Source organism: Trichechus manatus, unplaced genomic scaffold, assembly GCF_000243295.1.
Source record: "Trichechus manatus latirostris isolate Lorelei unplaced genomic scaffold, TriManLat1.0 scaffold00052, whole genome shotgun sequence".
Lineage (NCBI taxonomy): Eukaryota > Metazoa > Chordata > Mammalia > Sirenia > Trichechidae > Trichechus > Trichechus manatus.
The window spans coordinates 12,471,232-12,495,366 of NW_004443988.1; the positions used below are offsets into that span (position 1 = coordinate 12,471,232).

Sequence of the window (24,135 nt, forward strand, 5' to 3'; positions counted from 1 at the left end):
ATTGGATTTTCCACTGTAACATTGGAAGCTACAAAACAATGGAACAGTGATTACAAACTATTGAGGTAAAGAAATGTGAGCAAAAATCATAAATCTAACCAAAATATCATTCTAAAGTGAAAGCAAAAGAAAAAACATTCATGTATTCTGAGGAAATTACTCAAGAAAATACACCTACATAATGAAGATTAAATTAGAACGAAAACCTTAAGGTAAGGGAAAATGAAGGGTGGAAGAAACAGTGGAGAGAAATGAGTTTCAAATATGCTTTTTACAAGAAACATACCTGTAACACAGTAAAACTGAAATGGATACTAAAGGGATAAACGAAGGCATGCCAGGAAAATTTACATAACAGGAAGCTAAAGCGGCAATATGAATATCAATTAAAGGGGAATTCAAGGCCAAAGGTATTAAGCATAACAAGTAGAGATATTTTATGATTTTCAGTCTACCAAGAGGACATCACAGTTGTAAACTCTTGAGCGCTAAAGAACATAGCAGGAAAAGTATAAAGCTAGAACTGAAAATACAAGAAGAACTTCCCAATTCCCTCTCTTGGAATTTGACAAATCAAGTAGCCAAAAAATAAGTCATGATAAAAGATTATATTGTGTGTCTGTAACCGTCATGCTGTTGTTGTTGTTAGGTGCCATCGAGTTGGTTCCGATCCATAAGGACCCTACGTACAACAGAACAAAACACTGCCCTGTCCCATGCCATCCTCGCAATCGTTGTTATGCTTGAACCCATTGTTGCAGCCACTGTGTCAATCCATCTCATTGAGGGTCTTCCTCTTTTTCACTGACCCTCTACTTTACCAAGCATGATGTCCTTCTCCAGGGACTGATCCCACCTCATAACATGCCCAAAGTATATGAGATATAGTCTTGCCATCTTTGCTTCTAAGGAGCATTCTGGTTGTACTTCCAGGACAGATTTGTTCATTCTTCTGGTAGTCCATGGTATTATATTCAATATTCTTCACCAACACCATAATTCAAAAGCATCAATTCTTCGGTCTTCCTTATTCGTTGTCCAACTTTTACATGCATATGAGGCAACTGAAAATATCATGGCTTGGCTCAGGCACACCTTAGTTCTCAAAGTAACATGTTTGCCTTTTAACACTTTAAAGAGGTCTTTTGAAGCAGATTTGCCCAATGCAGTGCATCAGTTGATTTCTTGTTTGTTGCTTCCATGGATGTTGGTTGTGGATCCAAGTAAAACGAAATCCTTGACAACTTCAGTCTTTTCTCTGTTTATCATGATGTTGCTTACTGGTGCAGTTGTGAGGATTTTTGTTTTCTTTATGTTGAGCCATACTGAAGACTGTGTTCTTTGATCTTCATCAGTAAGTGCTTCAACTCCTCACTTCCAGCAAGCAAGGTTGTGTCATCTGCATTACGTAGGTTGTTAACGCATCTTCCTCCAATCTTGAAGCCCTGTGCTTCTTCATATAGTTCAGCTTCTCAAATTATTTGCTCAGCGTACAGATTGAATAGGTATGGTTAGAGCATATAACCCTGACACACGCCCTTCCTGACTTTAAACCACGCAGTATCCCCTTGTTTTGTTCCAACGACTGCCTCTTGATCTGTGTGCACGTTCCTCATGAACACAATTAAGTGTTCTGGAAATCCCATTCTTCTCAATGTTATCCATAATTTGTTACGATCCACACAGTTGAATGTCTTTGCATAGTCAATAAAACATGAGTAAAACATCTTTCTGGTATTCTTCGCTTTCAGCCAGGATCCATCTGACATCAGCAATGATATCCCTGTTTCCATATCCTCTTCTGAATCTACTTGAACTTCTAGCAGTTCCCTGTCGATATGCTGCTGCAGCTGCTTTTGAAAGATGTTTGGCAAAATTTTACATACATATGATATATATGATATTGTTCTACAATTTCTGCATTCAGTTGGATCACCTTTCTTGGGAATAGGTATAAATATGGATCTCTTCCAGTTGGTTGGCCAGGTAGCTGTCTTCCAAATTTCTTAGCATAGACGAGTGAGCACTTCCAGTGCTGCATCCTTTTGTTGAAACATCTCAGTTGATATTCCGTCAATTCCTGGAGACTTGTTTTTCTCCAGTGCCTTCAATGAAGCTTGGACTTCTTTCTTCAGTACCGTTGGTTCCTGATCATATGCTACCTACTGAAATGGTTGAATGTTGACCAGTTCTTTTTGGTATAATGACTCTGTGTAATCCTTCCATCTTCTTTTGATGCTTCCTGTGTTAATATTTTCCCTGTAGAATCCTTCACTATTGCAACTCGAGGCTTGAATTTTTTCTTCACTTCTTTCAACTTGAGAAATGCCAAGTGTGTTCTTGCCTTTTGGTTTTCTATCTCCAGCTCTTTGCACATGTCATTATGATACTTTACTTTGTCTTCTCGAGCAGCCCTTTGAAATCTTCTGTTCAGTTCTTTTACTTCATCATTTCTTCCTTTTGCTTTAGCTACTCTATGCTCAAGGGCAAGTTTCAGAGTCTCTTCTGATATCCATTTTGGTCTTTTCTTTCTTTCCTATCTGTTTAATGACGTCTTGCTTTCTTCATGTATGATGTCCTTGATGTCATTCCACAACTCGTCTGGTCTTCAGTCATTATTATTTATTTATTTATAAGATACATGTAAGATATCAGAGGAAAATATATAGTCTTAAAAGGTTTTATTATTTTTAAAAAGTCTAAAAATATTGTGTGTAGTTTCAGAAAATAAAATTAATTAAGAGAAAGTAGAAGGGAATTAATAAAGATAAAACTTAGATTAATTATACAGGAGGGGAAAAAAAGCACCAAAAGAATGGAAATAATAAGAAAAATCAAACTTTGATTCTTTCAAAAACCAATACAATAGCTGAATCCCCTGGCAAGCTGAATTAAGAAAAAAAGGAAAACCAAAAATACAACTCAGGAATTGAGATGTAGATTTAACGATAAATACAGAGAGATTAAATGAATTACCAGAGCACAGTATAAGAAACTTTACGGTAATAAATTTAGAAATATAGAAAAAAAGTTGATTTTTCTGATAAAATGTAAATTTCAAGAATTAACTGAAGAAGATATAAGAGATCCAAGCAGATCAATAACTATAGAATAAATTGGAAAAGTTAAAGAAATGACATTTTAAAAGAAACCAGATCTAGATTATTTAACCACTGACTAACTTTCAAAGGGAGACCTTGGGTGGTGCAAACAATTAAGGTGCTTGGCTGCTAACAAAAAGTTTGAAGGTTAGAGTCTAGCCAGAGGAACTTTGGAAGAAAGGCCTGGCAATCTACTTCTGAAAAATCAGCCACTGAAACCCCTATGGTAGCACAGTTCTACTCTGACATACTCAATAGCAACTGGTTAACTTTCAAAGAACAGGTAATCAATTATTAGTAGTCATCATTCAAATTATTACAAACCAAAGTATGCAAAACTCAATCTGTTCATTTTTAAAAACTTGCACAACTCAAACATAACGAACGTAACAAAAAAATCTTAGAAATCAATTTTGCTTATGATGTAGATGCAAAAATTCTAATAAAATTTCTAGCAAATTGAATCCAACAGGTTTACAAACAGCAACATACCAGGAAAGTATATTACTAACATCAAGAGAAGGCAGGATTTTGCTCTCGATAGTCTTATTCAAAATTGGGGAGGTTCTAACTAATGCAAAGATGCAGAAAAGCAAAATAAATTTTATAAATACTCCACAATTATCTTTATTTACAGATATTATTACATAACTAAAAAATCCAATGGCTCTACTTAAAAAAAAAATAGAATAAAAGAATTTGGTAACTTGACTAGTTACAGTTAAATATATAATAAATAGTAGCTTTTCTCTGTTCCACCAACATCTAGACAGAAATAAGGGGGTAAAAATCTCATTCACAATAGCTACAAAATTGTAAAATATTTGTGAATAAATTTACCAAGAAGGGTACAGTAGCAATAAGAAAACATAACTGTAACATTTTATGGAAGGGCATAGAACTACACATCTGAGTTAATGGAAAGATATACCATGTTTCTGGAAAGAAATAATTAACAAAAATGTAATGTTTGCAAATTAATATATAAATGTAATGCTACTCCATTGCACATCACAGTGGCTTTTATTTTTTACTTAGACAAAATGATTTCAAAATTCTCATGGAAGAATAAATACTTGAGAATTCCCAAGATATTTTTTGAGAAAAGAATAACCCTATCAGATGTTGCAACTTACTGTAAAACTATTGTTTTGCTCAGTGATAATTACAAGGTTCTTGATAAATTGTTCTTTTCTTTTTCTCATTGTTCCTGCCATTTCTCTTTATTTACATTAAGCATTTTAGCTTTTACCTGTCCTGGGTGTTGTCAGATGATAAAAAAACCAAAACCCAAACTTCTTGCCGTCAAGTCGATTCCAACTCATAGCGACCCTCTAGGACAGAGTACAACCTCCCCCATAGAGTTTCCAAGGAGCAGCTGGTGGATTCGAACCGCCAACCTTTTGGTTAGCAGCTGAGCTCTTAACCACTGCGCCACCATTGTCAGACGATAAGCCCACTTAAATCCTTTCTGGAGGCACGTGAAGTAACTAACACCTGAGTGTCACTTCCATTTCATGCTGCAGACTACATGAACATGCCACACATTCACCTCCCTCAGGGTCATGGAGACCCACATACAACGAGCATCCAATGGTGCACGTACCTGGAAATGGAAAATCCCTGCATACTGGTGTGAAAAGCTTTGGTCTCTAGGCAGGATCTTCTGCAGACACTGTGGGTTCTGTGTCAAGAAGCCAAGCGCTGCCAGGAGCCAGCAGTCTCCTGTGAGGGGATAAACAATAAGAGGCCAACACACTTGGAAGCCCCACCACATGCATTCACACATCTTTGCCCCAGAGCATATTTCCTCCTTTTGAATAATGCATTTTTTTTTTTCCTCCGAGAGAGGAGAACTGGGGGAAGAATGCACTGAGGCCAGTTCCAAGCACACTAAAGAAGGGCAGGCAGTGGTGATAGTGGTGCTGGTGGTGGTGTCATAGTGATGGTGATGGTGGTGGTGAGTGACGGTGGTGGTTGTGGTGATGGTTGTGGTATCATGGTGGTGGTGATGGTGGTGGTGAGGATAGCATGATAGTGGTGATGATGGCAGTGGTGGTAATAGTGTGTTGGTGATGGTGTGGTGGTGAGAGTGGTAATGTGGTGGTGATGGGGTTATTAATGTGGTGATGGTGGTGGTGATGGGGTTATTGATGATGGTAATGGTGGTGATGGTGACGACGATGGTGATGTGATGGTGGTAGTGGTTTTGGTGGTGGTGATGCTGTAGGGAGGTAGCCCGAGAACTGCAGCCTGGCTTTGGAGGAACTAGCAGGCCAACTTTCCCTCCAACTCTCAGTTGTCCAGTGCTAAAGTGACAAATAATTTTGCTGCTGGAATTGGTAGCAATGGTGCTTTTTTGAGTTGCAGAAAACAGATTTGTGTTTTTTCTGCTAATATTTGCTTAGCCCCTCCCATGCCAAGGCCTCTCTAGCCCACACAGAAGTTCTCTCCTCTTGCCCCATAAGTGTCTCCCTGGATGTCATTAAAGAACCCTTTTGTGTTATGCTCATCCCTTTCCCCTGAGTGTTCCCTCCTTCAACACAGTGAGTTATTTTAATGCCTTTACATGCCAGGCAGTGTGCTTGGGTCAGAAGCTACAAAGATGCCCTCAAAGAGGTGCTTTCTCCAGTTAGATGAAACCCTATGAGGGGGATTATTGGCTGGTGGGGGTCTTTCCCCAACACTGAAAACATGCCAAGTAGGTTTCTGACAATTTGACCCAAGACACAGTGAGACCACCAGGTGAAGTCCAAGCACAGGTTTAATCCATAAACTGATGCTTGAAGCCCTAGAGTCTGTTGTCTGAAGAATTACCATCAACTTTTCCTGTCTCCCACCTCCCTGTCCACTTTCCCCTCTCCCCCTGTTCCAGCCCCTCCTCTTCTAGGCTTCCTTAGCTCAAGGGTTTCTCTTGGTCATCCCCAAGGAGACTCCTGTTAAGGCAGGCTGTCGTCTTTCCCTGCCCACATCCCTCAGCTCTTTAGCAACCGTAGCTGCCTGTGGGGTGGGTGGGTTGGGTGGGAGTCAAACAGCCCTGGTTTCAAATCCAACTCTGTCACTTATTGATTATGTGACATCGAGTAAATTGTATTAACTTATGGACCTTCAGTTTCTGCATATATAAAATACAGATAAGGAGCCCTGGTGGCACAACAGTTAAGTGATTGGCTGCTAACCGAAAAATAGGCAGTTTGAACCCACCCAGCGGCTCCTCAGGAGAAAGACCTGGCTATCTGCTTCCATAAAGATTATTTCCATAAAGATTACAGCCAAGAAAACCCTATAGGGCAGTTCCACTCTGTCACATGGGGTCACTATAAGTCGAAATCAATTCGATGGCACCTAACAACAACAATAAAATGGAGATGTTGTAAGGCGTAAACTGCACATGCAAATTATCTAGCACAATCATTCCAAAAACTTAATTAAAATTTCTCCGTTCTCCTGCCTCCCTTTCCTTTCTATCTTCCAGCAACTGATGCTTCCACCTACTCAGAGTGGGTGGCCACTTTCTACAATAGTTCCTCACCTACTGCAGAGTAGGTAGGAGTCTGGGCACGAGAAGGCTGGCTTGCAGCCTGCAGACCTGGGAGTGAGCAGTCACCCACAGCAACATTGAGGAGCCAGCCTTGCCTCTTCAGAAGCTAGAGCAGAAACCTGGGAATCTGGGTGGGCACCCTCACCCCTCCTTATCCAGTGGGGTGACTTAGGGCGCCTGCCCTGATCCAGGGCTGGGAGGGAAGATTTCTCATTCTCACCTGCTTGTCCCTGTTGGATGTCAAATCTGCTTGCACCTTCCAGGATAAAGTAAGGGGGACCACTTGATGAATCCATTTCCTTACAAAAGAGGGAGAAAAGCCATGAGTACCTTTTATTCCTTTATGTCTCTGTGTAGAGCCTAAGACGTCATTTTACTTTGTCTTTGAGGGGTAGAGGTTAATTCTTAAAAAGGTGCTTAAAATGTCAGTTAGGAATATTCCCTTCAGTGTTCAGATTCAACTGCTATCAGGAGATGGCAGGTGTCAAAGGGGTGTGTTGGCAACTGACAAGTCAGGCAATAAACATATCAGCAAATTGGATGAAGAGATAACATAAATAAGGACTCTGTATCCTTACATCAAACAGTTAGATATCCCAGTCCCCCAATAAGCCAGTTTTTTTTTTTTACTAAGAGATTATAAACCAAAAAAAAAAAAAAAAAAAAAAGACAACTAGGATATCTTTATTACAGGAAATTCTTATAAGCATAATAAAACACAATAGATTTTCTTCTGAAATGTAATCTCTCAGGAACCAGCCTAGGCATTCTAGATTCCAGGTGCAACTCCAGACATGTGCAGGTACAAGATACTGCATGACTCAGATCTTTGCTCATTCTCTGGCTTACTCACAGACTGATTCTGGAAGACCCCAAGCCCCTTGTCCCCAGGTGCTGTTGCCAAGTGCCTAGTCATCACACCTGCCAACCATAGAAAAGGGGTAGCTAGTGGATTCTGGAGTACTACAACATCAAGGAGAATTTGGGGAACTCTCAAAAGACATAATGTTTGTGAGAGTTACTGAAGAGGATCCCAAGGCACATGTATGGGTGACTTTGGGGGTACACTAGGCCGAAAGTCTGGCTCCTGCTCCAGCCCGAGCCAATCCTGTAGATTTGGCCCCTACCAGGAGCCCCCAGGACTGTCCTCTGAGTCCTCTTGGTGTGTCCTTTCTGTGTGGCTCTTCCTGGCTTTCTGTTGTAGAAGTTTGCATAATTTGGTAATTGTTCTTGTATCATTTCTTTTCACACTGACAAATAAATCTCCAGAGAGCAGGGCTGCAAAGTGGAAATGAATTCATTTGTTCAACAGCCGTTAATGTAAGGGGTCACATGCCTTGTGAAAATCTGCCAGCCCTTCTTAGACTGTGAGAGTTTCCTAGTGGGGACCAGTTAAGAGGACAAATAAAGGCATGCATGTCTGCAAACACATGGGCCCCAGCTGAAAGCTCCTCTCGCTGCCTTCTTTACAGAGAATTGACCCTGAAATATGGCTGGGGAGGTGCTCTCAGGGCAGCCCTAGGCCCTCTGGTGAGAGGTAATGGGAGGCATCATGCCTGTCCCTCTGCCATAGCCATGGCCAGACAAAACTTGGGCTCTCTCCCACCACAAGCAAACCATGAAGATGTCCTGAGGGGCTTCAGCTGTGGTGATTAAGTCATGGAAGGAGCTATTTCCCAGTTTTAAAACAACTTGTGCCCTTCTATGGCCTCTAATTGCCTCTTTCCTTCTGCTGGAAAAAGGAACCAAAGGTCTGAAAGGAGGACCTGCTCTTAGTGAGCAGGGAGCATAAGATCCTCCACTCACCACAATCAAAGAAGAGGGTGGAGGCTATTGGGTATTTTACACTGGGAGCAAACACAACTTTGCTCATTTTCCTGGCCCACAGGTGCAGCTATTCTTTGCTTTTCTCCTGCTGGTTGCCCTTTAGTCATTGGCAGAGGAGGGGAGGGTGTGCCCCAAGAGTAAGTTCAGACAGACCTGGTATGAAATTCTGCTCTGACATTTCTCCCTGGGTGACCCTGAGCAATTCCTTTTACTTGGCTGAACCTGATTCCTCATGTGTAAAATGATAAAGCTATCAAAACAATGGCTGCCATTTGCAGAACGCCTAGTGAGAGCCATGCACTTTATTCATGGATTATCTCCCTCAGGCCTCCCTACAGCCCTGCAAAGCAGGATGATTCCTTCCATTTACAAATGAGGAAGGACGTGAAATACTTAGCACAATGTCTGACAGAGTACATGTTCAATAAATATTGATTTCCTTCTTTGGTAAAATTTGCAAAATTAAACAGGTCATACTCATAAATGAAGGAGAAAACAGCTTTGCGAGGCCAAACATGGCTGCTGTCACACTTTCCATTAGTTCACTGCTGTTTCTATTAGTTTACTGCTCTTGTTATGTGACCTTGCTGAGGCAGTTTAATGTAACTCCCTGGCTGTAGCCACTTTCATCCTTGACCACTATAAAACCTCTGCACTACTGCTGCTGGGCACAGATATCTGCTTTGGTCCTGCTGCCACCAGGGACCACCACCTCATACGTAAGTCTCCCTAATAAAACTACTTCACTGCTACACTGGAATTTCCTGCCTCTTTCTTCTGTCTCTTGGCACCCTCCAATTTCAGAGGCAAATTTCACGTTGTTAACAAAAAGATCAGCAGTTTGAATCCACCAGCCACTCCTTGGAAACCCTATGGGGCAGTTCTACTCTGTCCTATATGGTCAGTATGAGTTGGAATCGACTCGACAGCAATGGGTTTGGTTTTTTTGGTTTTAATTCTTGCCTAGATAATTGGTGAGCGAGCCAGGGGACCAAGGAAATGGTGAATGGGAGTGAGGTATCTAGGGAGGAAATCTCAGGTTGGTCAGTGACCTCCATGTGGGGAGGTCTGGCCCGTATGCTTGATGCATGAAGTCCACTGCAGCATAGCACAGTTGTAAAAAAAACATGCACCTTCATAAGTGTGGAAAGGAAGCTAGGAGAGCAGTAGCAGCTGTGGCATGGCCATTTCCCTGGGTGGTTTGGCTGGCCACTGACGCCCAGCTAGCTGCTGAAGCCCACGTAAGAACTCTGCAGGAAGAGCTGCAGTTAGAAAGATAAGTAGCCACATCCAAGAGCAAGACAAGCAGTTAGCCTGCCTACAGGTTTGTAAAGATGGGGAGATAGAAAGTGCCAAAGGCAAGGAGTAGGACAGTGTTAATGAGAGGTGACTGATGAAAACATGGAATTCATGGGAGAATGGATAGGGTAGTGAATTGGATGTGGAAGTGATAGTGGAGAAGTATGAGGGTGTAGAGAAGCCCTCCAGCATGGCCGCTCATTACTCGTAAGGTGAAAGCTACCCAGAAACCTGATGACCCCAGACAAGAAATCCTACCAGCAAATTCCATAACAGTGTGGGAATACACCCACTGAGCTGACTGAGTTGTGTCAGAAATTCCAGCAGAAAGAGAAGGAAACTATTACAGCTTGGTTACTACATCTGTGGGATATTGGGGGCGGGAGATGGCATCTCTTTAAATGGAGCTAAGGCAGAGAAAATGAACAGCATAACCACACACCCCACCTTCTGGCAGCATTTACACACAGCCCGGAACACAGAGGGCATACACGCCCTCATGAATTGGATCATCTTGTGCTATAGAAGGGCATGGCCAAATGAGGGGGATCTTCCCGGCACAGCTGGGAAATGGTCTTCTGTAGAGGAGTTACAGCAGTTAATTTGGGAGTCAGGTATGCTCCATGCCATTTATGCTGAGCACTTACTGGGGCCAGACAATGAAGTTTTTACTGCAGGAATAAAAGCAAGAATCCTGCAGGCAGCTCCTCCCTCCTGGTACAACACCCTGGTGGCTATTGTTAGTCTTGTAGTAGGCCAGACAGTGTACCAGGTAGGACAAGCCATAGCTGATTTAGGTGAAAACAAGAAGGCTAGAGAGAAGGGGGTGCAACTCGTGGGAAGACTGAAAAACCTGCAAGATGACCTTCCAAGGGCCCCTTAAAAGTGACCCAAAGCCAGATGTGGGTGGACTTAGTGGCTGCTGGAATGGCAATGCACAAGATAGATAAGCAATCAATGTGGTTCGGCTAGTCTTGAGAAGAAATCTGAAGTTGGAGCAACAATATAGCCCTCTGCATCCTACTGCCCCTCTTGAGGAAGTGCCCCTTGCCACGAGGTGGACCCCGCCCATCCCTAGGGACTAGGGGTGGTGCCAAAGTCACCCAAGGTTCAGGACCCTGCTGGAAAATCAGAGGCCCCATGTAGAGGTCACAATACATTGGCCGAGAACAAACAAGCAGCAGGTGCTAGCTCTGGTTGATACAGGGGCAGAGTGCACCCTTGTCTTTGGAAACACTGAGTGGTTTCAAGGATCCCCCTTGGCAATTGATGGTTACAGTGGACAGTCCACCCCCCTAAACCAGGTACTTCTCACCCTACAAGAAGGACACACTCTCCCTAAACTATATCAAGTTTATATTTCCACTATACTGGAATACATTCTAAGGATGGATGTACTCATGGGACTGATCTTGACCACGTCTGTGGGAGAATTCTGCCTTCGAGTGAGAGTGTTAAAGGCAATCCTGAGGGAGAATGTGGCATGGGAACCAGTAAACCTGGCCCCACCATGAAGGGTGGTAGACATCAAGTAATATAAGTTGCCCAGAGGGCGTAAGGAGATCAGTAAACTATTTTAAAATTAAAAAGAATAAGTATCCTCCAGGAGGCCCAAAGTGGTATTAATAACCTTGTGTGGCCTATGAAGAAAGTAGATGGGTCCTAGCATATGAAAGTGGACAACTGATCCCTCCCATACATGCTGCAGTCCCGAACGTAACTTCCTTGTTAGAAACCCCTAGTAGGGACCTGAGCACGTATCATGCTATGTTAGATCTGACTGATGCGTTCTTTAGTATCCCTCTAACCTCATCCACCCAAGACCAGTTTCCTTCACCTGGAAGGGGTAACAATGGACATTCCAAGGGGATATTCAAGATATCCCCCAAGGATATCTACATAGTCCCACTATTTGCCACGGTATGGTAGCTAGAAATCTAACTCTTTTCCCCTTCCCCACTGCTTTCCCTTGGTTTCATTACAGTGTTGACATCATGTTGTTGTTGTTGTTAGGTGTGCCGTCGAGTCACTCCTGACTCATAGCAACCCTACGTACAACAAAACGAAACACTTCTCGGTCCTGCGCCATTCCCACAATCTTTGTTACGCTTGAGCCAATTGTTGCTGCCACTGTGTCAATCCATTCATTGAGGGTCTTCCTTTTTTTCCCTGACTCTCAACTTTACCAAGCATGATGTCCTTCTCCAGCGACTGGTTCCACTGATATCATGTCCAAAATATGTGAGACAAAGTCTTGCCATCCTTGCTTCTAATGAGCATTCTGGCTGTACTTCTTCCAAGACAGATTTGTTCATTCTTATAGCAGTTCATGGTATACTCAATATTTTTCACCAACACCATAATCGAAAGGCATCAATTCTTCTTTGGTCTTCTTTATTTATTGTCCAGCTTTCACATGCATATGAGGTGATTGAAAACACCATGGCTTGGGTCAGGCACACTTTAGTTCTTAAAGTGACATCTTTGCTTTTTAACACTTTAAAGAGGTCTTTTGCAGCAGATTTGCCCAATGCAATGCATCTTTTGATTTCTTGACTGCTGCTTCCATGGGCATTGATTGTGGATCCAAGTAAAATGAAATCCTTGACAAATTCAATCTTTTCTCTGTTTATCACGATGTTACTTACTGGTCCAGTTGTGAGGATTTTTGTTTTCTTTATGTTGAGGTGTAAGCCATATTGAAGGCTATGGTCTTTGATCTTCATCAGTAAGTGCTTCAAGACCTTTTCACTTTCAGCAAGCAAGGCTGTGTCATCTGCATATCGCAGGTTGTTAATGAGTCTTCCTCCAATCCTGATGCTGCCTTCTTCTTCATATAGTCCAGCTTCTCAGATTATTTGCTTAGCGTGCAGATTGAATAAGTATGGTGAAAGGATACAACCCTGACACGTACATTTCTTGATTTTAAACTATACAGTATCCCCTTGTTCTGTTCGAACAACTGTCTCTTGGTCTAATCGCAGGCTCCTCCTGAGCACAATAAAATGTTCTGGAATTCCCATTCTTCAATGTTATTCATAATTTGTTATGATGCACACAGTCAAATGCATTTGCATAGTCAATAAAACACAGGTAAACATCTTTCTGGTATTCTCTGCTTTCAGCCAAGTTCCATCTGATGTCAGTAATGATATCCCTGTTCCACGTCCTCTTCTGAATCTGGCTTGAATTTCTGGCAGTTCCCTGTTGATGTACTGCTGCAACAACTTTTGAATGATCTTCAAAAAAATTTTATCTGTGTGATATTAATGATATTGTTCAATAATTTCCACATTCTCTGGGATGACTTTTCTTTGGAACGGGTACAAATATGGATCTCTTCCAGTCAGTTGGCCAGGTAGCTGTCCTCCAAATTTCTTGGCATAGACGAGTGAGCACCTCCGGTGTTGCATCCTTTGGTTGAAACATCTCAGTTGGTATTCTGTCAATTCCTGAAGCCTTGTTTTTCACCAATGCCTTCAGTGCAGCTTGGACTTCTTCCTTCAGTACCATCGGTTCTTGATCATATGCTACCTCCTGAAATGGTTGAACGTCAACCAATTCTTTTTGGTATAGTGACTCTGTATATTCCTTCCATCTTCTTTTGATGCTTCCTGCTTCATTTAATATTTTCCCCGTAGAATCCTTCAATATTGCAACTCGAGTCTTGAATTTTTTCTTCAGTTCTTTCAGCTTGAGAAATGCTGTGTTCTTCCCATTTGGTTTTCTATCTCTAGGTCTTTGCACATTTCATTATAATACTTTACTTTGTCTTCTCGAACTGCCCTTTGAAATCTTCTGTTCAGCTCTTTATTCATTATTTCTTCCTTTCACTTTTGCTACTCTACTTTCAAGAGCAACTTTCACAGTCTCTTCTGACATCCATTTCAGTTTTCTTTCTTTCCTGTCTTTTTAATGACCTCTTGCTTTCGTCATGTATGATGTCCTTGACGTAATTTCACAACTCCTCTGGTCTTTGTTCATTAGTCAAATTTATTCTTGAGATAGTTTCTAAGTTCATGTGGGATATACTCAAGGTCATACTTTGGCTCTCGTGGACTTATTCAAATTTTCTTCAAATTCAATTTGAACTTGCTTATGAGCAATTGATGGTCTGTTCCACAGTTGGCCTCTGGCCTTGTTCTGACTGATGATATTGAGCTTTTCCATCGTGTCTTTCCACAGATGTAGTCAATTTGATTCCTGTTTATTCCATGTGGTGAGGTTCACATGTATAGTTGCTGTTTATGTCGATGAAAAAAGATATCTGCAATGAAGAAGTTGTTGATCTTGCAAAATTCTATCATGTGATCTCCGGCATCATTTCTATCACCAAGGCCGTATTTTCCAACTACTGATCCTTCTTCATTTCCAGTTTTCTCATTCCAATCACCAGTAATTATCAATGCATCTTGATTACATGTTTGATCAATTTCAGACTGCAAAAATTGGTAAAAACTTCAATTTCTTCATCTTCGGCCTTAGTGGTTGGTGCATAAATTTGAATACTAGTCGCATTAACTCGACTTCCTTGCAGGCATATGGATATTATCCTATCACTGACAGCGTTGTACTTCAGGATAGGTCATGAAATGTTCTTTTTGATGATGAATGTGACACCATTCCTCTTTCAATTTGTCATTCACGGCACTGTAGACCATATGATTGTCTGATTCAAAATGGCCAATATCAGCCCACTTCAGCTCACTAATGCCTAAGATATCAATGTTTATGCATTCTATTTCATTTTTTATGACTACCAATTTTCCTAGATTCATACTTTGTATATTCCATGTTCCAATTATTAATGCTAACTGCTGAAAATGTTTTTCTGTTACAGGAGTGTCTAGAAAGCCTAATCATCCACTTACAGGGGAGAAGATGGGCTGTAAATCCCCATAAGGTGCAGGGGCCAGGAACGTCAGTAGCATTCCTAAAAGTAGTCTGGTCGGATAAGACCTGTGTGTTCTCTGAAGCCGTAGTTAATAAGATACAAGCTTATCCCACCCCTAGGACGCCAAAGGAAGTACAGGACTTCATGAGTCTTTGGGGGTATTAGAGAGAATTTATTTCCTACTATCGACTGGTAAAAAAAGGGTGCCTCTGGACACTGGAGTAACAAACAGCAGCAAGCTTTTGAGAAAACACAGGTGTTAATTACACAAGTGAAAGCACTGGGCACAATACGGGAAGGGTTACCTTTCTGGTTAGATGAGTACGGCTTTAGCTGGGCTTTCTGGCAAGATCAGGATGGAACTGAAGCCCCCCCCCCCTAGGTTTTTGGTCCTAATCGTGGAGGGGGGCAAAAAATTGATATAGTTCCATGGAGAAACAATTGTAGTGGCCTATGACATTCTCCGCCAGGTGGAGTCATTAACAGGGGCAGGAGCTGTCACCCTTCACACTGCTTTGCCCATAAATGAGTGGGTCAATGGGCTGTTTTCCAAGCCATCATCAGCTGTTGCCCAGACAGCTACACTGACCAAATGGCATGCATACCTGCAACAATGCAGTGCCTTTTCTGCCAGTCCATTGTCCCAAGCGTTACAGGCTGTACTTAGTCCAGTAATAGATAAAGATGACCCCCCAGCACAGGCTAGCAAGCTGCTAGAGCCACCTCCCCTCTCCTCTAAGAGAGGGGAAGACCCACTGCCAGCAGATGCCTGGTACACAGATGGCTGTAGCTGAGGTATGCCCCCACTATGGACAGTGGTGGCTGTGCAAGCCTCCGCTGATATCATTTGGTTTGACACTGGCTCAGGGCAAAGCAGTCAACGGGCTGAATTAAGGGCTGCGTGGATTGTCACCCTCCATGAACCCTGGCCCTTAACCATGTGTACAGACACTTGGGTGGTAGCCTGTGGGCTAACTATGTGGATAGACCAATGGCATAAAGAGCAATGGACAATAATGGGTAAAGTCCTGTGGGGGAAAGCCTTGTGGTAGGACATCTGGGATTGCCTATAAACCCGGATGCTGACCTAACTGTTTTCATGTAACAGTCCATGCACCCCTTTCCCCACTGGGAAACCAAGAAGCAGACGCTGTAACACAAGTTAGAATGGTGCATCCCAAAGAGAAATCTGCCCACTAAATTCATCATAAAAATAGACACCATAGTACTCGTGTTGGTTAGAAAATAGCCAAAGAGACAGGCATAGCAGTAAAGTATAGCAATCTGGTAGATGCTGTACAAAATTGTCCTGTGTGCCCACGTCAATGCCCAAGGTTTCTGCCTCGTGATCCTGGGGAGACACATAAGAAAACAGAGCCAGTGATGGACTAGCAGGTAGATTACATAGGGCCTCTACCCCCCAGTGAAGGAGCAAAGTCCGCTCTAGTTTGTGTGGACAGTATCACTGGCTTGACACAGGTGTTCCCATGTAAACGAGCAAACCAGGCAGCTACAATAAAGGGGTTATAAAAATTGAGTATTATGTATGGGATACCCCAAAGGGTTGACAGTGAGCAGGGGACACAGTTTACATGTCACAATATGTGTGACTAGGCAGCTGAGAAGGAGGTACGATGGCATTACCACCTGCACTACAACCCCCAGGCCATGGGCCTGGTGGAAAGGAAGAACGGTGTCGTAAGACGACAAATACGAACCTCACAGGCAAGGCTTCCCTGGTAGGGTGGGCCAAGGTGCTGCCCTTGATAAACTCAGCTCCCACTGGGACTTTAGTCTTGTATGCCAGACTAGGAGCCCCAAGTTACCCTCCAGCAACGATCCAAGTGATGTCACAGGCTCCAGAAGTGTATCCACCAAGGTTGTCACTGGAACGAAACAGCATGGTCCTCCGGACACCCCAGGACCTGGCACTGGGAAGTGTAACTATCTATTGGCACCTGTCATGGGTCACTCCACTGGTGTGATTGGTTACTTTGTCCCTGTGGAGGTGGAAGAACTGGTTGGCCTAACGTGGGAGCCCACTATGCTACTGCACAGAGAGCCTTGGCAGTCACGCTTCACATGGAAAGGAACGACAGCTATACCACCAAGGATGGAAGTGTGTCTCCTTTTCTGGGATTCAGCACAATGGGTGACTACTCACAACCCCTCAGGTGACCTCCTCGGGACAGCACGTATGGTACACTCAGCCAGGAAAAAAGCCTATAGCAGCCATTGTTCTCACTACCTGCGGGGAAGGAAGCCACTAGTGTGAGCCTAATAGAAGGGGAAGATTTAGCCCTTTAGTACCTACTAAACACCTGTCTTTCCAACTGTAGGTATGGCCTACTCTGCTTTCTTCCCTTCGGGGCTGCCCATCTCTTCCTAGAGTGGGCTGACAGCTTCGCGGAAGTCCACAACAAAAGCAGCTGCTGAGTCTGTGGACAACTCCCCTTCTCAAGCACAAAAGGCAAGCCTTGGAGGGTGGGGCCCTTGACCAGAACTGATCAGGCAGCTGTGAGAGACATGAGAGGGGAATGGAAGCCTCTTTAACTAATTAAGGTATAACAGAGAGGAGAGGCACAACATCACCTTTTCTTGGACTCAAACTGTCATGAACACCCGCATCTGAGTAAGAGACTGCAGAGCTCTTGGTGTGCGGCCACGAGAGGGTATTAACCACTTCTGGGATGGTTTAGGTTGGCTGGTACCTGAACAAAGTGTACTAGAGAAACCTGCTTCTGTCTGTTTTGAACCAAAGGAAACCCAATGGGTCCCCCTGCCTTCCCCCTAAATCCCCCCTCCCCCGTCTCCCTCCAAGTCCTCTGCCCATATTGTGGGCTGGATTCCTGCGTCCCATTGCCAACGAGTGATAATAATTACTACTACTAATTACAATATAAACACCCCAATTGGGAGACAGGAATATATCTTGCTCCCCACGGCACCCGATGGCTGTGTGGCCCCTACCTGTGGCCCCGGTTACCGTAAGATTGGATAGCACACTGCACTTTGGTGTTACCCTATTCTATAGGGACCTTCAAGAAAACTATACCAAAACCTCTAAATTACCCCATAGCAAAAGCCAGGGGACCAAGCATGGTCTTTTCCACTGGTATGATTACCTTCTAACTGTTTTTGTCCACCTCCCTGCCCTGGGCTCCTTAGAAGTAATGGGACAAATTGAAGCTTTAGCTAATTTTACTAAACATGCCCTAAATGACAACAGAGAAAACTTGTGGCTACTGACAGCCAAAACCACTCAAAGGAGGAAGGTAGTCCTTCAGAACCAAATGGGCATTCTAACAGCTATTCAAGGCTGGGCATGTGCCATAGTAAAGACTAAATGTTGTACCTACATACCAGACTACTGCCAGAACATAACTGATCTGTTAGGCCACATGAAAAAATAAATAAAAGCCCTGGACACACCTAAAGGCTGGTCTGCTGTGACCACCTGGTTTTCCTCTTTCTCCTCCAGTTGGCATGATGTTTTGATGGGTCTTGGTATTTTCCTGGGTATAGGAAAATTGTCTGCTTTGTGTGTCTATACTGCTGGTGTGGTCTGTGCCTCCAACTACAGCAACACCGTCTGTCCCTACAGTGACACCTCCTTTCGGGGCCCAGAGACTTTATAGAAGAGAGGAAATGTGTCAGATTGTAAGAACTGGCCTGGAGGGGTAGGCTGAAGTGGAAAACAGGTAAATAACCTAAATGACCAATAACCTTGGAATATTATTTTAAAATTCTCAAAGAAAACCTTCCCTACACCCTCGTAAAGGCTTCCAGGTACATGATTTTCTTGTTGAGTTCTCTCCAACTTTCAAGAAATAGATAATTCCTGTGTCATTTATAGTTTCCATAGAGGAGGACAGCATAGTCTTGCTGTCTAACCTGAGCGAGAACACACACACACACAGAGTATAGATTAATTTCACTTATGAAAAGATGAAAAGACACCCAAATTATAAATAAAATACCCACTGAATGAACCAACAATATATTATGAGACTACTCTACTATCATCAAGCAGGGTTTGCCATAGAAAGACAGAATGCAAGGATGGTTTCATATCAACACATCTAATAATACAAAATAGCACTTAAATAGGCAAGGGAGGAAAACTTACACCATTTCAATAAATGTTATGAAGGTATCTGATAAACACACAATAACTTTTTCTGACTTACCAATATAATAAAAATCAAAATTAAGAATCAAATTTTAGCAAATTATAAACAAAGATATTTTAATATGATTATAGTTAAATAGCAATGATCTCAACTACCGAAAGTTTCTTGGGAAACACTGGAATCATTTGCATCAAAGTTGGGCACAAAACAAACACCAGCTCCTGTGTCTCCTGTGCTCTGCAAACATCTTTTTCACAGTATCCTATCTAATTCTTCCCCAACCTGGACGTTACAGGGATGCTGGATAAACGAGAAAGAGTGAAGGTAGAAAAAGTGGGAAATTATAGCCAGAAGCATTTTAATCTGCCAGACTCACTTACTGAGACAAGGGCCGCAAAGAAAATAGACACAGATGGCTGGGAAGAGGGAAATGCCCTGGCTCTGGGCAGGTCACCTGTCAACAGCCATGCTGGCCTTACCAAGGCAATGGAGAAGTCAGTGTGATAAGACCCTAGGTCGGATTGAGGCTGAACTGTCAGCATTGGGTAGAGTCTCCATCTGACACAGAATTACCCATGAACTCTGCAGACATATAGACTGCTGGCCCACCTCCCATAACTTTGATTTAGTAGGTCAGGGAGAGCTAAGGCTCAGGATTTATAAAGTTTCCCAACTGATTCTGACGTCCAGTGAAGGTTAGGAAGCAGATTCAGAGAGGTTGGGTGCTTTGCTTAAAGTCACACATGAAGCAGGACACAAATCAGGCAACTGCCTCCATTGTGCCTTGCTCCTCACCACTGAGCCACACCAGCAGACAGGGGCTTCTCAATGTTAACGTTTTCTGATTCTGTGAGATGAACTGGGCCTTTGAGGGCTCTGAAACATCCATCTGTACAAAAGGAAGCCAATATCAATCATCCAGCTAAGTAAGTTTAATAACTTAATTCTGGATTGTGGAGCCTTTCTCAAAGCAAAGTTTGGGCAACCTCTGCTCTATTAGGTATGCCAGAAGCGCATGTAATGCAAGAGCCCCTGAAATCTTAGCAAGTGCCCTCTCTGAAGTGATACAGAACCAGGCACTCTCCCTCAATCATCTATGGAGGTGTCTCTTCCAATGTGACATCACTTTGCATATGGTAAACATTCTTTTCCAAAGCTGCCTATACACTTCCCCAGACTGCTTACTGCTCTTGAATGAGAGGTGTTTATCATCTCAGCATTCAGACACAGCCCCCTTCATGAGGGCTGGCGGTCACAGTTCAGGCTGGGACAGGTAGCAGAATCCACTCCCTTTTCTATTTCTGCTCCAGGGCTTTGATTTATTGGTATCAAAGTTCTTAAATTCAATGATATTGGCTGTCGGCACAGTCACCTTCTGTCACCTCTGTTATCTGCTGCCATATGGTATGTTTTCATAACTGAACCACACAGGATTCATATCTCTGCTTTGTTGAGCTCCACCTATTCTGAAGAACACATTTGGCTCCCAAGGTGAATCATTTCTAATGAATTAACCTTTTAGAAGATTAAAGGATTTGGTTAAGGGCCAGAAACCACAATGGTGCTGAGTGCTGAGCTCTGAGTGCCACCAGACAGCATGCACACAGCCCATTCCTCAGTGGAAAACTTAAATGTTCTTTCACTATAGAATGGGGACACAGACGAAATTTCAATCACTCAGCCTGACTCACATTGGTGACTGTGTTGTGAACATTTACCATTTATAATTTTGCGTTGTCCAATACTGAAGTCACTAGCCACATGTGGCTATTTAAATTTAAATTAAATTAAAAGTTCAACCCCTCAGTTGCACTAACTACATTTCAAATAATCAATAGGCACCTGTGACTATTAGCGACTGTATTGAACAGTGCCGAGAGAACACTTCTATCATTGCAGAAAGTGCTATGGGACAGTTCTGATCTATTTAATGAGGATAATAATATCTACCTCACAGGACTTATGGTAATTAAAAGAGATGTTGTATGTAAAGTGCTTGGCATAATACCTAACACATGTACACACTTAATAAATGGGATTTATTATTATTATTATCCATACAATAAAAATTCTACTAAAAAGAAATCACTCTCAGTACCAAATTTAGTTTGGGAAGCTATCACACAGATACTGCCCACATGTAAGTGCAATGCTCACTGTTGTCCCTTGCACTGAGCCTGATAAAGAGTTGTATTCTGTCAGTGCCATTTTCTTACCACATTGTCACAAGCTGTCGCAGAACCTGATTTAGGAGGCTAAAAGTGTTGGAAATTTTCTAAAGAAAGAGAGACAGACACACACACACCAAGAGGGAAAGAGAGAGAGAGGAAGAACTGAGGACTATGGAACAACTTGTCCATGCTAGGCATAAAAAGCTGAGCCTGATTCTCACACCCATAATTTTTGGGCTATTGTTGAATGCATCCAACTTGGATGAATACTCAAGGAAGAATGATGTCCATGGTGGGGTTTAGCAGTTGCCTGGAGTGTCGTACTTCCCATTGTCTAGAAAAGCCTAGAATGTGGCAATGGTCTAAGGAGCCGTTGGGGCAGCATTAGTGGTTATACATCATGTATCACTTTGGGCAGGTAGCTCAGTTCTCTGTTTCTGTTTCTTGTCTGTAAAATGGGAATAATAATAGTCCTCCTCATAGTTATTGTTAAGATTAAATGAGTCAAAGCACCTAAAGCCAGGCTTCCCTTATAGTCGTATATGTAAGTGCTGGCCATTATGATCAGGGTTAGGCCAGGCTGGCTGTGGGTTCTCTTCCAAGACTCTTTCAGTCACAGCTGTAAGCTGTGGCAGTTAAGGTCCTCCCAGTGTTGAATGGGTAAGTACACTGGCCTTCTCTTCTACATCCCACTTGGTAAACAGGTCAGTCCAAAGTTTCTCTATTGTACATGTTGCTGTTGTGTGTTGTCAAGTTGATTTTGACTCATAGCGACCCTATAGGACAGAGTAGAACTGATGAATAGGGTTCCCTAGGCTGAAATCTTAACAGGAGCAGATCACAAGTTCTTTCTCCTGCAGAGCAGCTGGTGAGTTTGAACCACCAACCTTCTGGTTAGCAGCCATGCACTTAATCATTGTGCCACCTTTCTGTTTCACATATGAAACTTAAAATCTGAGTCAGGCCTGTAGATAGAGTCATTCATTCATCCATTCACTCATTTATTCATTCATCCAAATCCTAACATAGTCACTATTAGGTACACAAGCCCATGTAAGGCTACAAATCTGTCCCAAGTTAGGGTAAGAAGTGTCACCTCCAGAACTCGATGTTTTGATTACTCTTTCCCACAGGAAGAACGGAATTATATGTCCACAGGCCAGATAGATGCTTTTTAAAAGCAAGAATCGCATAGTCTCTTAACAAGCATTATCAGATAATACCTTTTCTTTATACCCTGACATGGCTTTGTCAAAAGCGTTCAGTAGAGTGCTTGGCATTTAATCAGTGCTCATCACAATTGCTATCATTATCATTAGCTTACTAGACAAAAGACCTCTTTAAAGTGTTAAAAAGCAAAGATGTCACTTTAACGACTAAGGTGCACCTGACCCAAGCATGGTGTTTTCAATCATCTCGTATGCGTACGAAAGCTAAGCAATGAATAAGGAAGACCAAAGAAGTGATGCCTTTGAATTATGGTGTTGGCAAAGAATATTGAATATACCACGGACTACCAAAAGAACAAAAAAATCCATCTTGAAAGAAGTACAACCAGAATGCTCATCAGAAGCAAGGAAGGTGAGACTTTGTCTCACATACTTTGGACATGTTATCAGGAGGGATCAGTCCCTGGAGAAGGACATCATGCTTAGTAAAGTAGAGGGTCAGCAAAAAAGAGGAAGACCCTGAACGAGATGTATTGACACAGTGGCTGCAACAATGGGCTCAAGCATAACAAAGACTGTGAGAATGGCACAGGACTGGGTAGTGTTTCGTTCTGTTGTACATAGGGTCGCTATGAGTCGGGAGCGACTCGACAGCACCTAACAACTACAATCTTTACGTGAGCAGATCGCCAGATCCTTCTCTCACAGAGCTGCTAGGTGAGTTTGAACCACCAGCCTTTCAGTTGGCAGCCAAGCGCTTAATCTTTGCAGTAGTTCTAGATAAATCAGCTGGGCTTACCTTGCTGGAAGTTGTAGTTAGTAGGGTGTGGGAATCAGGGTAGTTTGAATGTTGCTCTGCAATACCTCTCTAATTTTACAGCTGATGTCTGAAATTCTTTTTTAGGTGATCAAGCCTTTATAAGATTGAGAATATAAATATAACTAAGAGAGGCAAGGCAATCATTTAAATTCATTCTATAGCATAAATGACTGACATGTTATCTTCCCTTTGAGTAAATTCTAACAGGGAAGGAGAAAAGAATATAAATAAAGACAGGGATATCTGAAGAGAAAAAAGGACAAGGAGAACTGATTGGGCTCGATTATGGAAGTAGAAGGGACCCTAGACACCAGCTACTACAATCTTCATCCTCATGGTTTCTTGTCTTTCAGGTGAGAAAACCCAGGCATTTAATCTAGTGACTTGCTCAATATTAGAACTGGCTAGAGAACCCAGGGCTCCTGGATCCTGGTACAGGGTCTTTCCATCCTACTGAGTGATTCAACACTGTTATAGAGAAACCGGATGAATTTCATTCCCCTTCCAGTTTGGTTCAGGCCATCCCTGAACACCGGGTCTCTGCCCATTTTCCCTCCAGTGGGAGGTGCTGTGGCAGGCAGCTCAGAGGGCAGCAGAGCTGAGAGTGCTCCTGGGGGCTCACTCACCCTTGGGAGCTTCCACTCAGGGCTGGGAGGCCTTTTTCCTGGAGCAGCTGTAGGCCTATGGAAGAAGCCATGGCAGGGAATGTTTCATCCTCAAACAGCTGGTCGCTGCTCAGGCAACGATCCTGCAAGTATTTAAAGTCCTGGTCCTTGAACTTTATGACCGAGGTCTTTGCTAGAGGTTCTGGGTTACGAGCCATGGCTCTCCTTAGAAGATGACTGAGGTGTTCTCCTTCTGTAGAGAAAAAGGGATATGTTTAAGTATGAGCCATCAAATCCTCTGCATCATCAGATATGAGCCCTGGAAGGGCACTCAGATGCCCCGCACTTACACGTGAAGAGACTGAGATCCGCATACGTACTGTCCCTGTTGACACAGCCAATTGGCAGTCAAGCCTGGACTAGAATTCAGGCGTCCTTACTCCTAGTTCAGCTTTCAACCTACTGTACCGTATAACTTCTCTCTATGCTCTTATGTGCACAAGAGGATATGGGAGCATTTGTGTATTTAATGAACATTTATTGAATACTGACCTTATGCCAGGCACTCTTCGAAA

The 24,135-nt window shown here is 42.8% G+C and overlaps 1 protein-coding gene across 1 annotated transcript in view; it reads right to left on the reverse strand.

Moving 5' to 3' along the window:
• Positions 1 to 23,778, reverse strand: part of CAPN13 (calpain 13) — a 139,137-nt gene extending 115,359 nt beyond the window's left edge. Inside the window, 5 exon segments of the mRNA XM_023732400.1 lie at positions 4,708 to 4,826; positions 6,863 to 6,924; positions 17,081 to 17,100; positions 23,392 to 23,405; positions 23,598 to 23,778. Coding sequence (XP_023588168.1) covers positions 4,708 to 4,826; positions 6,863 to 6,924; positions 17,081 to 17,100; positions 23,392 to 23,405; positions 23,598 to 23,778 — 396 coding nt within the window.
• Positions 23,779 to 24,135: the final 357 nt, after the last annotated feature.